This window comes from Phyllobates terribilis, unplaced genomic scaffold (assembly GCF_046119375.1).
Source record: "Phyllobates terribilis strain yellow unplaced genomic scaffold, ASM4611937v1 Scaffold_1__5_contigs__length_1240528914, whole genome shotgun sequence".
In the NCBI taxonomy this organism is placed as follows: domain Eukaryota; kingdom Metazoa; phylum Chordata; class Amphibia; order Anura; family Dendrobatidae; genus Phyllobates; species Phyllobates terribilis.
The window spans coordinates 360,747,588-360,764,901 of NW_027362761.1; the positions used below are offsets into that span (position 1 = coordinate 360,747,588).

General features: G+C 41.9%; 1 protein-coding gene across 7 annotated transcripts in view; it reads left to right on the forward strand.

Annotated features, from left to right (window-relative positions):
• The first annotated feature begins 253 nt into the window (after positions 1 to 253).
• KDM2B (lysine demethylase 2B) overlaps positions 254 to 17,314 on the forward strand; it is a 195,011-nt gene continuing 177,950 nt past the window's right edge. For 3 of the 7 annotated variants that reach the window (XM_073676278.1, XM_073676279.1, XM_073676280.1), the window contains exons 1-4: positions 254 to 671; positions 1,523 to 1,667; positions 4,802 to 4,880; positions 14,122 to 14,168. In XM_073676278.1, the coding sequence (XP_073532379.1) occupies positions 639 to 671; positions 1,523 to 1,667; positions 4,802 to 4,880; positions 14,122 to 14,168 (304 nt within the window). In that variant the 5' untranslated portion in view covers positions 254 to 638. Of the gene's footprint in view, positions 672 to 1,522; positions 1,668 to 4,801; positions 4,881 to 14,121; positions 14,169 to 17,314 lie in introns of those variants that run through there. The other 4 variants (XM_073676283.1, XM_073676281.1, XM_073676284.1 and 1 more) reach the window with 4 other exon arrangements.

The window sequence follows — 17,314 nt, forward strand, 5'->3', positions numbered from 1 at the left end:
CTACTACCACATTATGTGCTGCACCACTATCATACTGTGTGCCACACTATCAGTGTGTACTGTACTACAACTGTGTGTGTTTTATTACTACCACATTGTGTACCATACTAGTACTAATACCACAGCCTGCTCAGCCTCAGCTAAAAAGAATACCATGGAAACACAACAAAAACACATGCAGCAGGGGGCGTGGAAAGCGTTTGACTCCGCCCCACCCAGCGCGCTGTTGTGGAAGCTAGAAGAGCACACTGCACGCACTAGTCATAACAAATAAAGGAGAGCACTGCGCCTGCGCACATCCAGTCCCCGTGACCGGCCAAAACATCAATAGGAAAAGGCTTCCGAGTGTCAGCAAATGTCTGATTCACTGTTACCAGCAGCCCACGCGTGTTCACAGCAAACTTCTCAGTCATGTGGCCCCAGCTGTGCCCGGAATCAGTGCTGCCTCTTGTAGATCATGGCGTCAGCGGCCCCACAGCCTGCATGATGGCTTCCGTGTACTTTGTAGAGCGGACCTGTGATCAGTAACTTTGTATTGTGTGGTGCGGCTTCTCCCCTCACAGCACAATGCACCGCAGACTGTCGGCACTGTGAGAGAGGAGCCCAACCGCACTTTATACCACTCAACCGTCACTACCATGGAGGCAAAGAGAGCGACAAGAAGAAGATTGGTGTGTACACCTGATCGTGGGAGATGTGGGGGCTGTGTCAGTGGTGGCTGTGCTGTAGGGGGCTGTGTCAGTGGTGGCTGTGCTGTGGGGCGGCTGTGCTGTAGGGGGCTGTGTCAGTGGTGGCTGTGCTGTAGGGGGCTGTGTCAGTGGTGGCTGTGCTGTGGGGCGGCTGTGTCAGTGGTGGCTGTGCTGTGGGGCGGCTGTGTCAGTGGTGGCTGTGCTGTAGGGGGCTGTATCAGTGGTGGCTGGGGGGGGGGCTGTGTCAGTGTGGTTGCTGTGCTGTGGGGGGCTGTCAATGTGGTCAGTGGTGGCTGTGCTGTGGGGGGCTGTCAGTGGTGGCTGCGCTGTGGGGGGCTGTGTCAATGTGGTCAGTGGTGGCTGTGTCAGTGTGCTGCCGCTGCCCTTTGTGAGTGGGCTGTGCAGGCTGCTGGCATGGCTTTGTTATGGTGTGTGCAGTGGACGTGCAGCTCTGTGTGTTGCCCCTGCTGGCGGCTGAGGAGGTACCAGCTGCTCTCTGCTCCCCCTGGAGCCAGGCCCTGAGCGCACAATGCTCGGCTCCAGCAGGATCACATTACAGCTCGGCCCCTCTTCCTTGTTTATCTCCTCCAGCTGCACATGGCATTTAAATGTCCTGCGTGCCTTACGTCACCGGCGGTGCTGCTCACTGCTGGGCGCTCGGCTTATAGCGGCTTGTCACGTGACGTCGATGTGAGGAGCCCCTCACTATATCGTGCACGTAGTTGGGCTGCAATCCTATGTAGTTTCTGCTAAACTACATCTCCCAGTATGCAGTGCTGGCATTAGTGAGTGACTTGTGTGTCTGAGCTCGTCCGTGTCTGTTCTCCCCACAGAGGACCATTGGCCGGACACAGTACGCAGAGAACGATCTGTCTGACGTGGAGGACATGGTCAGCATCCGCGGCTTCAGTCTGGAACAGAAGCTGAGCAGCAGCAGCAGCTACCGAGGGGACTTTGTGCAGTACATGGACGGCAGAGGTAGTGATGGCTGACGGCGCTCCTCCCGGGTCTGCGCTCTGTGCCGCCCGGGCTCTTTACCTCAGCGCTGCCCGCACGTGTCACATTGGAGCGGGTTTAAATTTCCCGCCAGAAATCTGAGGTGTAAAGACGGGGGGCGGCCGTACAGGGAGCCATGGGGCTATTCTCAGAGTAACCACTGCTCACACTTGGGCTCTTATAGTTGAGTGGAGCACCAACCATCCAGAAACTGCAGGATAGTCCGTAAAACCATGGCACTTTTTTTGCCCTTTTCCTTAAATTTTATTTTTGAGGCTGAAGTGACTTGAACAGATACTTTTGACTGTCATCATTTACAGTGTATGCAGCTATTAATATCAGAGCTATGGGCTGTAGATGTGTATTGTCTGCAAACTGTCCAGAAACAATCTCATCTTGTGCGCGGGGTTTTTATTTTTAAATAACAACAATTTACTCCACAATTAAATCCTCTGCGTTTTGTGCCCGTATACAGCGCGGCGTATGGAGAAAGTGCCCCGTAGGCCTCCTGAGACGCCGCTAGTGATCGGCGCTGTACCGTCACATCTGTAGTCCATGTGAAAATTGTGATGGGCTCCTCTGGGTATGTGCCGTCTGTTATGCACGGGCCGGAGTACCACTGTGATGGTGGCCTGTATGGATAAGACATGTGACAGAAACATCCTGCATCACCTCAGAATGATTTCCATTAGTGATGAGCAAGCATGCTTGTTTAACTCTTTAACCGAGCATGCTTGGATGCTTACCGAGTATCTTCAGCGTGCTCGTATACTATGTTCGAGTCCCTGCGTCTACATGATTTATGGCTGTTAGCCTGAACATGTGCAGGGATTACTTGTTTGTTAGGGAATCCTCACATGAGGTGAGGCTGTCTAACAGCCTTAAATCATTTAGACGCAGGGACTCACGCCGAAGATACTTGTTAAGCACCCGAGCATGCTCAGTTAAAGGATTAAACGAGCATGCTCACTCATCACTAATTTCCATAAATCCCATCACCCAAATCTAAAGCCAGATGTGTCCAAGCCTGAGAGCTAAATTAAAGGGGGTTGTCCTGCTTGAAATATTGCTCCACAGGCTCAGTGAGAAAAAAGGCCGCCACCTCCCACCCCTGCACCAGTCTTTAATCGGCTGCAGTGGTGACGCCACGGTGACAGCGCTGCAGCCAAATCGCTAAGCTCCCTTGCCCTGCTGATGTAGATTGTACAAGTCACTGAACTCATTGATTGGCTGCAACATTGTGGATATTGATTTCAGCATCAATAAAGACCCACAAAACTATGGAGCGGAAGTGCCAGAGAGGGTGAGGGTTGCATGGTTTTGGCTTGACAACCATGGGCTGCCAATGTGGCCGCTAGACCAGGGTCCTGCAAAACTTTTTACTCTACAATGGAGTAATAATAAGTTAGTCCAGCCTTCCTCATAGGCTGCACAGCTCAGCTGTCCATACAATGATGGCTGATGGAGAGCAGTGAGCAGACTTTGGTAGGACTGACACATACTTCTCTATGTACTGCCACTCTGCGGCCAGGAGAACATGGCTTTGTGCCAGGAAGGCTGCACTGACCACTGCAGGAGTACATGTACTCTATATGTATTAGTAAGTGCCACAAATTTCTGTATCCATCACTTTTTATCAAATATAAATTAACACAGTTTTTTATAAGAAATGAAGCGTTCTTTACAGGCCCAAAAACCTACATGAAAACTCTGTATAGGTGTTACTTATTCAAGTATGTTATCTATTTTGGGCTAGGTCCATGCTTCAGGGTTTCAATTCCTAGAGGAAATCACAGCGTATACTATAACTTTCTGATGAGCCCCATTGACTTACACTGGGCTCATACACTAGTTCCTATTCTTTGAGTTGAAATAATAGTGCTGCCTGCAGCTCATTTCTTCCCATCAGATCTGCTGGGATTGCTGATCATAGAACTAAGTATTCTCTTCTCATAAGGTGATTGCATTATGCCCTAGAATAAAGGGGCTGCAGTGTTGATCCAGAGCTGTAGCTCCTATTGAATGGGAATTGTATTTCAGCTTCATTAAAGAAGCACTACCATCACTTTTTTATTCTCTTATTATATTGCAATCATCATATTATTATATAGCACTGTGTACTTACAATTGCTCATTTTGCTTTACTACTCAGCTAATTCTTCCCTTTTCTCTGCTCTATGTAGAAACAGGAAGTATCTTGTCCCTGCATTTATCATTCCCCCTCCCCATCTTCAACCCCTGATCCAGCTGTTCTGCCTCTCTCCCCTGTCATTGACTTTTGCAGTGACTTATGATTCATAGAGGGGAAAAATGACCTCCTGTTTATACCAGGGTTGTGGAGTCGGAGCCCATTTTGGTGGAGTCGGTATAAAATGGACCGATTCCTAAAATATGTAATAAATTGGGTACAGTAGAACAATGCAGTTTGTGCAAAATATTTTTTCATAAGAATTTGGGAAAGTTATGAAATGTCCTATTTCTGATCTAAGGGTCTAAACTTTTAGCTGAGATGAATCTGTGCTACAGTAAATTTATCACTTAAACATGAGCCATGTATGTCAGAGTCGTGGAGTTGGTGTCATGGAAATTGAGGATTCGAAGGTTTGGCTTACCGACTCCACAGCCATGATTTCTACATAGAGCTTAGAAGGATTCAGCGAGTCCTTTTTTAACCATGTGATGTCATAGACCTAATGTAGAACAGAAAAATTAGTTGGGTAGAAAGGCAAAATGAGCGATTGTAAGTACACAGTGCTATATAATATGATAATTGCAATATATTAATAGGATAAATAAAACGTTGGGAGTGCTGCTTTAAAGGGAAGAGCTGACTGCAGTCTCCTGCACTGATTTTTGGCCGAGGCTACAGAACTTAATTAGTATTGTGTCCCCTTAATCCTTAGGATAAAAGTAATTCCAGAGTTTCGATCCCCAACGATCATAAAGCGACAGTATATCCATGCCCATATGCCATCATTGTATGAGATTGAATAATCCCTTACATACATCTACCTGACCATGGTTCTAGAGTTAGTCTATGCAGAATAAAGATCTATATGACCTGAAGTTTACAGTGCAATTTATCAGTTTTTTTTTTTTTTTTTTTTATACTACAGATTTTACCTATGCGTATGCTCAGAGAGAAGCCCTCAAAGTTCCCCTTCTTTTTCACGCTAAGGATGGATTGGGTATTAAGTAAGTACATGCATTTTTTCATACCATTTATTCCTTCAATTGGATTTGGTAAACTAGCCCTCAGCTCTGGCACACCCAAAATTCAGCAAGGCATTTAATGTAATACCTTCATGCTTCAGCACGTACTGAACATGTACTTCAGAGCCAGAAAGTATTTCTTAAATCTTGACATTTGTTTAGTACATCCTAGTGATGGAACTGTAATTGACTGCTATTCTTCATGGCCAGGTTGGGAGCTCCTTAATATTTTAGGTTTTAGGCACATTTGTTTTAGACCTTTCCTTTCCTTTTTGGATTTTCAAACATACAGCTTTTGGTGCAGTTTTCAAAGTAGTCCTGCAGGACTATTTTTTTTTTTTTTATTATGTAAATAAAGCCTAATTTTGTTTCCCTTTTTTGACTTCACAAAACATTAACGTAACATTTAGAAATGGTTGGTGAGGCCTTTTTAAAGTAGGGAGCCTATGTATGAATACCTAGATTTTCCAAACCCTGGACAGGATTAAAGCACATTTTTATTTTCCCTTCTTCAGCAAGAAGGCCATATGAATATGTTTTCAACGCAAGACATTTCATGGTTGCCTTACAAAAAAAATGCTTGCAAATATCTTATTTCCCCCTTAAAGTTGTTCTCAGAGAATATGAAAATGGCCGCTATCGCATATTTCAAGCTGCAACCCATCCTAGGTACTTGTTAGGACAGGATGCAGCATAAAGAAGCACTGCTGGAGACATGTAACTCAATATCAGAGGACCAGCATCTTTGAACAAACATAGCCGACCTCTTCACTCAGCCGCGGAACAGAGCTGTAACAGGGAAGATGCAACAAAGCCTCTCAGCTGACTGAGCAATGACTTTTTTTTTTTCTCGCTCCGGCTTCATTTCTGCTGCTTTGTTTCAGTCGCTGTGCCATGATCTAAAGCTATATAAAATAAAAAAATGGAAAAAGGACTGCTCCTGAAAAATACTATACTTGGCTCAGTGACTCCAACAGAATGTACCATTGAGTCAAAGATAAAAAAAACAAAAAAAAACAAACATATTTTAACCTATTTTTTTTTATTGTTAAAACTTTTTTTGTAACACAACAGCGAAACAAATAAAACAACCCAACCAAAGAAGGGACCCAGTCCCTATTCTATCCCTCCCCCCACAACATATTGCCCTTTCAAACAAAAACATTTTGAGTTAAATATTCCCCAGTTCTGTCCACAGCAAATTAACAATCTTACAGCATGAATAGTCACAATTGTATTAAGGGGTATCTAACTCTTGCTTTGGAGCAGTTGTATACGTGCCTAAAGCAGTCCAATATAGGATTTTGCACCTGTCAAGTAATCTATACATCAATCATAGCAGACCAAGTCGAAATCTATGCAGTTCTCTGGATGCTAGGCCGGAGCCGTCAATCCATGGATCCCATATTTTTTCAAATTTGGAGATGGCCTTCCTTTTCAGATATATACTTTTTTCCAGATTTAATAACCAATTAATCTTATTTATAAATTCTGTCACCGTGGGCGCCTGCTCTGATAACCATTGTTGGGCTATTCGTTTCTTAGCCATGTATAACATGCGTGCCATCGCTATTTAGCCATGTATAACATGCGTGCCACCGCTATTTTGCCATGTTCGTCAGTGCTCAGATCTTCTATATATCCCAGTATACATACTAATGGTGAGGGATCTAAATCGACTGAGTATGTTCTATCAATGATCGCTATTACATCCCTCCAGAAGTTTTCCAGAGCAGGGCAGGTCCACATCATATGAAGCATGTTAGCCGGGGATGTTTTACATCTAGCACATAGGGAGTCTGGTCGAAGCCCTATATCGTGGAGAAATTGGGGTGTTCTATATGACTGGTGCAGCACCTGTAAGTGGGAGAATCTATGGGACTCACTCAGAGATAACTGGGGAACTCTTTCCAGTATTTCAGACCACAGCCCCTCTTCAATAGGGCCTATCATGCCCTTCCATTTTTCTTTTGATCTTATGGGGTGTTTTGCTAATACCAGGTCCAGCAGACCCCTATAAAGCAATGAGATTAGCCCCCCAGAATTATGTGAGCTAGCCATTCTCTGTACTATAGCATTTTGAGGAATTTCGTTACTTAGGACAAGACCCTCTGCCTGATATGCATGTCGTAACTGAAGGTACTTATAAAATTCGGTGTTGGGCAATCCATATTCATTTTGTATCTGTGAAAACTCCTTGAGTGAATCTCCCGCTAAAACATGAGTGAATCTTTCCAGTCCTTTTAGACTCCAATTTTTAAACCCTTCCAATTTATATAGGTTAGGGAGCCATGGCGTTTCCCACAGTGATGTAAATTGTGAGATCCCTTGTATCCCCTGTAATTTCCTCACTGCCCACCAAAGTTTGTGTCTTAACAGCATAGTTGGGGTTCTACAAGAGGGTGTATTAAATTTGTGAGCCTCCAATGCTCCATAGAGTCTGAGTGATTTAAAATGTGATTTGGAGTAGAAGACGTTGAGCCCCCCCCCTCCCCCCTCCAGGGTCGTCCCACCCATGAATGCGCAGGAGCTGAGCTGCCATATAATAAACCCACGGATTTGGGACAGCAAGGCCACCCATTGTTTTATCTCTTTGCAAAGTTTCCAGTTTAATTCTTGGAGCTTGTTTTCCCCAGATTAAGTCCCTGAACATGCGGTTTACTTTAAGGAAATGACTCTGGGGAAGCCATATTGGAGAATTATGCAATACATATAGCAATTGTGGCATCCAGATCATCTTGACCAAGTTAGTGCGGCCCACCACTGACAGTGGCAATTTAGACCAGGTGTCCAGTTTATTCTTGAATCTGGCCAGTATTGGGTTGAGGTTTAGTTTCTCATAGTCAGTGACTTTAGATGTTACATTAATACCCAAATATTGAAATTCATTGATCACTTGTAAGCCCGAGTCAGTATAGTGAGGTGCATTAATGTTCCTATTATCTATTGGAAGCAGTACCGGCTTAGTCCAATTAATCACCAAACCCGAAAATTTCCCAAACTTCTCGATTGTCTCCATAGCTACAGATAATGTTTTGGAGGCTTCCGCTAAAAATAGTAGTGCATCGTCAGCATAAAGCGCAATTTTCTCCTCTATATTCCCTCTGAAAAATCCCATTGTGCCAGGGTGCATCCTGATAGCCGCAGCTAGTGGTTCAATGGCCAGTGCGAACAGTAAAGGGGACAACGGCAGCCCTGCCGGGTGCCCCTCCCCAGTTCAAAGGCTGAAGTAAGACGCCCATTTACCCTTAATCGTGCCAATGGCCTCTCATATAGTAGCTTGATCCATGAAATAAATCCAGCGCCCATACCAAATTTCTCCTAAACTACCCATAGATATTCCCATTCAACAGAGTCAAATGCTTTAGCAGCGTCTAGCGAGAAAATAACCCTGTCTCCTGCATTGTCCGCTGGCAACTGAAGATTAAGAAATAGTCTACGGATATTAACGGCTGTAGACCTAGCTGGCATAAAGCCCGATTGATCACTATGTATAACATTAGATATTATGTTATTTAATCTGGAGGCCAGAACTTTTGCTATAATTTTAATGTCCGTAGGTAGCAGGGATATAGACCTATAGGATTTGGGAAGCAATGGATCCTTACCTGGTTTGGGTATCACTACGATAACTGCTTCTCTCATTGAGAGGGGCAGAATGCCTTCCCTGGCTGCCTCCTGGAAGGTGCACAGCAATTGAGGTAGTAATATATCCCCAAATTTCTTGTATATTTCCATAGGGAACCCGTCCAACCCTGGTGATTTATTATTGGCCATTGAAGCTGTGGCCATTTGTAACTCCTCTAATTGCAGGGGGCTATTTAAGTATTTTTTATCTGTTTCAGAGATAGCTGGAAGATCAATCCCCTCCAAATAAGTCAGCATTTGTTCTCTGCTAAATTGTGTTTTGGTTCTGTATAAGTCCTGATAAAATTCTCTGAAAGTATTTGATATTTGATCTGGCTGATTGCACCTTCCTTATTTTTTAAAGCGCCTATAAAGGATGTCCCTATTTGAGCCCTTGCAATCATAGCCAGTAAATGCCCTGCCTTTTCCCCTTCTTCATAAAAATGTATTTGGGAAAATAGTTGCTTATTCTTGGCCTTCTCCCTAATGTGTGTGGAATATGCCTCCTGCGCCTCTTTCCAGGTCATTAGGTCCTCCTCTGTACCTGATTGGACAAATTTATTTTCCGTGAGTCTAACCCTGTCTTGCAAGAATTCCCCAAATTGTTTAGTTTTAGTCTTGGATCTATTTCTAGCTTGTATCAGGACTCCCCTCAGACAGGCCTTCATAGCGTCCCATAGTGAGTTCTGCATCACAGAGCCATTATTTTCTATAAAATAGTTTTGAAGAGCTGATGTAATCAAATTTGTCTGATTTGCAACCAAAAGGGATTCATGGACCATCTAGTAAGGGTAGCTTCCAATCTGGGCAAAAGGCATAGGCTCATCATCAGGGGTGAGTGGTCCGACAGTACTCTAGGTAAATATTCCACCCTTTCCACTAAAGGGAGAATGTGTTCTGTTCCCAGTACTAAATCTATGCGGGAGAGGGTGTTATGTGATTTAGAGTAGCAGGAGAATTGTTGTGTTTTGGGATATTTAAGACGCCATATATCAGTCAAGGATAACTCTGACAGGAGCTCACCAAACTTAGTTATGGGGGTAGCCTCTGTAGCTGTGTCTGATCTGAATCTATCCCAGTATGGGTGTACAATATTGTTAAAATCTCCCATGCATAGCACAGGGACCCTCGGTACTTTGTCTATGAGTGATGCAATTTCCTTCATAATGATATTATTATAGGAAGGGGGAATGTAGACTGCCACTAGTAGTAATTCTTTGGTGAATATTCTACAATGAATCCCAATGAATCTGCCCTCCTCATCCACCTTAGCGGATATCAATTCAAAAGGGATAGAGCTATGTACTAAAATACTAACGCCCCTCGAGTAACTTGAAAAGGTAGAATGAAAACTATGGCTGATCCATGAACGCTTCAGGGCCGCTATATTACTTTTTTCTAGATGCGTTTCCTGCAGACATACCACTGCTGGTGAATTTCCCCATATATATTCCATGACAGCCGTCCTCTTTAAGGGGTCTCCCAACCCTCTCACGTTCCAAGAAAGGAATTTTACTTGGTTAGCCATTAGGATATAATGCATAGGGGATGGACAGAATACGTATGACAAGCGTTAACATAACTCCGGTTCCCAAATACAAGGCTATGATAATACCCCCTTTTCCATACAAGATCACTGTAATCCATACAGGTGGTAGAACTGTGCAGCACAATCTATAACCATACACTTACAAAAACATACAAACAGAAAAATACCGATCCATGCAGAAAAAGAAGATGGATGGGGATACCAGTCCAACTCGCATCCGCACATGAAGCAAGGAAGCAGCCTACAAAAAAGAGAAAAATAAACGTTTCTTGGGAGCCTGCCATTTTAGGATAATAGACAGAATATCCATTTTCCACTGGGCCGTGGGTTACTTGGTAAGAATTATGACTCCAACAGTCAATCAGATATCTTCTGATGGCACATGACTTAAGTTATACGTCTTCATTCAGCGTTGTGGGTTCTGGCGAAGTTGCTGTTCATTTAGATCAAGCCAACGGAGTGCTTCCTTAGGATTTTCAAAAAAGGAGGTCACTCCCAGGGCGGCCACTCTGAGTTTCGCCGATTAAAGCATGGAATATGGTATTTGTAGCCGGCGTTTCACATCTACAAATTGTGCCCTGCGTTTTGACACTTCAATGGAGTAGTAAGGGAAAAAGGACACCTTTTGGCCGTTGACGGAGATGTCCCCTTTATCACGAGCTGCCTTAAGGATGTTGTCACGGTCCTTATAGTGGAGCAGCTTCATTAAGACTGGCCGCGGCGGGGCTCCGGGTAACAGCCGAGTAGGAACTCTGTGCGCCCTTTCCACAGCAAATAGAGGGGTCAGGTGTTCTGCCCCAAACAGGGAGAGCAGCCATTTCTCAAAATACTCAGTAGGGTTATTGCTCCCTTTTTTTCAGGGATGCCAATCACCCTTATATTATTCCGCCTGAGTCTGTTCTCCAGTTCGTCAGTTTTAGCTAGCAATGCCAGGATCTGTTGGTCATGTCTGCGATAGTCACTGATAATTTGGGGCTGTTTATCCTCCAAATCACTAATTCTCCCCTCAGCTGCTGTGGTGCGATCTGTTACTTTCTGCAGCCCCTGTCTCATATAGGAAAGTTATTCCTTAATCTCACCCATTTGATTACTAAGTGAGGACAGGACAGATCCATACTGTGTAACCACCATGAAAACATCCTTAATTGTAGGGTCTTCTGTCTCCTGGGTTGAGAGAGTGCTGCAGGGGTTAACCTCTGGCCGAAGCTGCGGGCTGCTATCTGAGGTGTCAGTATTATCTGTATTGTCAGCTTCTCTGCTCTTTCAAGAGAATGTATCTCCCTCATCTGTATCTGCATTGTATTACTCAAGGGGGCTGCTCTGTTTGTCCTAGCTTAACTAACTAGCAGCTTCATGGAAGTAGACTTGCCTGGTGCATCTAGGGATGTGGAAAGCTTCGGCTTCTCGGCTCCATCTTGAGACTGTCTGCTCCTGCAGTCACTTCATGGTGCCTTCTGCCTGCCTTCCCAGCCATAAAAAAACTCCTCTGTTGTGTACCTATGGTTACAGGAGCTCAGAGGGAGATGTTATCTTTGGTTTTATTACTATTTAGGTCCCAGTGGAGACTTTAACAGGCTATTGCTCCCGGAGCTGATCTGTCCTGCGACCGCTCACATGTCCAGCCAAGCCACGCCCTCCCAACCTATTTATTTTTAATTCATACATTGTTTTAAAAGCTGTATACCTGCAGTAAAGCTGTCAGACTGACTCAGCAGATTGAGTTTTCATATGAGCACTTAACAGGATGAAGCTGGAGAAGAAACTTTATTGTGCTCAGTCACCCGAGGATATTTTTACCACTACAGCTCGGCTTCCTGGCTGAGTGAGTAGATCAGGTATGTTTGTCCACAATAATGCTCCTCTGACATTTGAGACACGTGTTGCTTAAAGTTGCAACCCATCCTTACATGTCACTAGGATGTGTTGCAGCTTGAAATATGTTACCTTGGCTTATTTTATCACATTCTCCGAGAACCCCCCCTTTTTTTTTCAATCTCTAGAAAATGATGACAAAAAGAAAAGTTGATGTTGCACCTACATTGTAGGTCAATTTGGTCTAGGCATCATAAACGCAACAGCATAATCCCCAACCTTATGTAGTGATGCTACAGCTGCTGCCAACAGTTGACTGCAACCGGGAACAAACATCCGAAAGTAACTGTGTATCCTATGGAAGAATTTAGAACAAAAGTGTGTATGCATATTACACTGCTCAAAAAAATAAAGGGAACGCTCAAATAACACATCCTAGATCTGAATGAATGAAATATTCTCATTGAATACTTTGTTCTGTACAAAGTTGAATGTGCTGACAACAAAATCACACAAAAATCATCAATGGAAATCAAATTTATTAACCAATGGAGGCCTGGATTTGGAGTCACCCCCAAAATTAAAGTGGAAAAACACACTACAGGCTGATCCAACTTTGATGTAATGTCCTTAAAACAAGTCAAAATGAGGCTCAGTATTGTGTGTGTGGCCTCCACGTGCCTGTATGACCTCCCTACAACGCCTGGGCATGCTCCTGATGAGGTTGCGGATGGTCTCCTGTGGGATCTCCTCCCAGACCTGGACTAAAGCATCTGCCAACTCCTGGACAGTCTGTGGTGCAATGTGACGTTGGTGGATGGAGCGAGACATGATGTCCCAGATGTGCTCAATCGGATTCAGGTCTGGGGAACTGGCGGGCCAGTCCATAGCTTCAATGCTTTCATCTTGCAGGAACTGCTGACACACTCCAGCCACATGAGGTCTGGCATTGTCCTGCATTAGGAGGAACCCAGGGCCAACCGCACCAGCATATGGTCTCACAAGGGGTCTGAGGATCTCATCTCTGTACCTAATGGCAGTCAGGCTACCTCTGGAGAGCACATGGAGGGCTGTACGGCCCTCCAAAGAATTGCCACCCCACACCATTACTGACCCACTGCCAAACCAGTCATGCTGAAGGATGTTTCAGGCAGCAGATCGCTCTCCACGGCGTCTCCAGACTCTGTCACGTCTGTCACATGTGCTCAGTGTGATCCTGCTTTCATCTGTGAAGAGCACAGGGCGCCAGTGGCGACTTTGCCAAATCCTGGTGTTCTGTGGCAAATGCAAAGCGTCCTGCACGGTGTTGGGTTGTGAGCACAACACCCATCTGTGGATGTCGGGCCCTCATACCACCCTCTTGGAGTCGGTTTCTAACCGTTTGTGCAGACACATGCACATTTGTGGCCTGCTGGAGGTCATTTTGCAGGGCTCTGGCTGTACTCCTCCTGTTCCTCCTTGCACAAAGGCGGAGATAGCGGTCCTGCTGCTGGGTTGTTGCCCTCCTATGGCTCCCTCCACGTCTCCTGGTGTACTGGCCTGTCTCCTGGTAGCGCCTCCAGCCTCTGGACACTACGCTGACAGACACAGCAAACCTTCTTGCCACAGCTCGCATTGATGTGCCATCCTGGATGAGCTGCACTACCTGAGCAACTTCTGTGGGTTGTAGAGTCCATCTCATGCTACCACGAGTGTGAAAGCACAACCATCATTCAAAAGTGACTAAAACATCAGCCAGAAAGCATTGGTACTGAGATGTGGTCTGTGGTCCCCACCTGCAGAACCACTCCTTTGAGTGGGTCTTGATAATTGCCAATAATTTCCATCTATTGTCTATTCCATTCGCACAACAGCATGTGAAATTGATTGTCAATCAGTGTTGCTCCCTAAGTGGACAGTTTGATCTCACAGAAGTTTGATTTACTTGGAGTTATATTCTGTTGTTTAAGTGTTCCCTTTATTTTTTTGAGCAGTGTATTTATTTATTTTTAACCATTTTATCCATTTGTCTGTAATGTAGTCAGATGTCAAAAGTTCCTTGCTCCTTTAGTTCAGCTAAACATTCATAATAGTTTTGAACCCGATGAGTCCTATTTTCAAGCTCAAACCGCTTTTGATGCATCCTTTGACTGCCATACATTATTAGCTTACACACCTCCATACATAACAAAACACATACAGATAGGTCACTTCATTAGACGTTCAGTATAAAATATATTCTGTCTCTGATTGTAGGATGCCAGAACATGATTTCACTGTCAGAGATGTGAAACTATTGGTGGGTAAGTTGTTACTTTTTACTTATCCTGGTGGCCTTTAAAGACTTTAATTATTGATTTAGATAAGTGAAATATCCTGCTCCATGATGTGCCCCAATTGTTTACACTGGATGTCTTAACTCTTGTGGAAACCAATGTGATCAACTTGTATATTATGAAAGTACTAATGCACATATTGCTGATGTGTCACCAGTACTTCTGTTATTAATGACCTCTTGTATCCTACTACGCCATCCCTGTCTCTTATTTATTTTTTTTATGTTGGATTGTTTTACATTGAGGGGGCTTGGGTAGTCACACCAATGGATTTACTTTAACTTACTCCAGAAAGTGGTGTAAATCGCTACATAAATCTACTGCAGCCACAAGCTGGTGTAGTTCTCAGATACTGTTACAAAGGAGCCCTAAAATTACACCAAATTTAGGTGATTACTTCTGCATGAACTACGGGCAAGTGCTGACAGGTAACCAGTAAATAGTATATAGAACGTGAGTTATATGCCAGAAAATACCCTCATTAAAAGCTATAAACCTTCTAATATACCATTAAAAATTCACATGCACACACGCTTCTCACAAAATTACAATCTCATCAAAAAGTTAACTTATTTCAGTTCTTCAATACAAAAAGTGAAACTCCTATATTAGTCATTACAAACAGTGATCTATTGCAAGTGTTTATTTCTGTTAATGTTGATGACTTGTGTTTTCATTGGCTGTAAGCCATAATCATTATCTCAGCAAATTAGAATACTTTATAACCACAGCTTGAAAAATGTTTTGAAAATCAGAAATATTGGCCTACTGAAATGTATGTTCAGTAAATGCACTCAATACTTGGTCGGGGCTCCTTTTGCATCAATTACTGCATCAATGCAGCGTGGCATGGAGGTGATCAGCCTGTGACACTGCTGAGATGTTATGGAAGCCCAGGTTGCTTTGATGGCAGCCTTCAGCTCGTCTGCATTGTTGGGTCTGGTGTCTCTCATCTTCCTCTTGACAATACCCCATAGATTCTCTATGGGGTTAAGGTCAGGCAAGTTTGCTGGCCGATCAAGCACAGTGATACTGTTGTTTTTAAACCAGGTATTGGTACTTTTGGCAGTATGGACAGGTGCCAAGTCCTGCTGGAGAATGAAATTTCCATCTCCAAAAAGCTTGTTGGCCACACTTTTTTTTTTTTTTTCCTTCTGCTCAACTTTCCATTAATATGTTTGGATACAGCACTCTGTGAACAGCCAGCTTCTTTAGCAATGACCTTTTGTGGCTTACCCTCCTTGTGGAGTGTGTCAATGACTGCCTTCTGGACATCTGTCAAGTCAGCAGTCTTCCCCATTATTGTGGAGCCTAGTGAAACAGACTAAGGGACCTTTTTAAACACGTAGGAAGCCTTTGCAGGTGTTTTCTGTTAATTATTCTAATTTACTGAGATAATGACTTTTGTGTTTTCATTGGCTGTAAGCCATAATTAAAGGGGTTGTCCACCACTTTTACATTGATGCCCTATCCATAGGATAGGGCATCAATGTATGATCGGCCGGGGTCCCGCAGTCGGCACCCCCGCCGATCAACTATTAGCTGGCCGGAAGTGGTAGTGGCCGCCGCAATGTACTGTACATCTGCCTCCCGTTCAATTGAATAGGATGCATATGTGCAGTACACTGCGGCGGCCACTACCACTTGACGGCGGAGCCCCGCAGGTGAGCACTTGCGGCAGCCGCCACCGATAACAGCTGATCGGCAGGGATGGAGCGTTCGGGACCCCGGCCGATCATACATTGATGAACTATCCTACGGATAGGGCATCAATGTAAAGGTAGTGGACAACTATAATAATAATATTTATTATAGCGCCATTTATTCCATGGCGCTTTACATGTGAAAAAGGGGGTATACATAGCAAAAAACACTTAAAACAATAGTCTTAACAGAACGAGTCTTCGACTGGTACAGGAGGAGAGAGGACCTTTCCCGCAAGGGCTCACAGTCTAAATCAACATTAACAGAAATAAATACTTGAAATAGAGAACTGTTTGTAATGACTCTATATAATGAGTTCCACTTTTTGTACTGAAGAACTCAAATAAATGAACTTTTCGACGATATTCTAATTGTGTGTGTGTGTGTGTGTGTGTGTGTGTGTGTGTGTGTGTATATATATATATATATATATTATAATAAAGAAATATATATATATATATATTATAATAAAGAATATATATATATATATATATATATATATATATATATATATATATATATATAATAAAGAAATATATATATATATATATATATATATATATAATAAAGAAATATATATATATATATATATATATATATATATATATATATATATATATATATAGAAATATATATATATATAATAAAGAAATATATATATATATATAATAAAGAAATATATATATATATATATATATATAATAAAGAAATATATATATATATATATATAATAAAGAAATATATATATATATATATTATAATAAAGAATATATATATATATATATATATATATATATATATATATATATAATAAAGAAATATATATATATATATATATATATATATATATATATATATATATAATAAAGAAATATATATATATATATATATATATATATATATATATATATATATATATATATATATAAATATATATATATATATATAATAAAGAAATATATATATATATAATAAAGAAATATATATATATATATATATATATAATAAAGAAATATATATATATATATATATATAATAAAGAAATATATATATATATATATATAATAAAGAAATATATATATATATATATATATATATATATATATAATAAAGAAATATATATATATATATATATATATATATATATATATATATATATATATATATAATAAAGAAATATATATATATATATATATATATATAATAAAGAATATATATATATATATATATATATATATATATATATATAATAAAGAAATATATATATATATATATAATAAAGAAATATATAAATAAATTAGTACAGACCAAAAGTTTGGACACACCTTCTCATTTACAGATTTTTCTGTATTTTCAGGACTATGAAAATTGTACATTCACACTGAAGGCATCAAAACTATGAATTAACA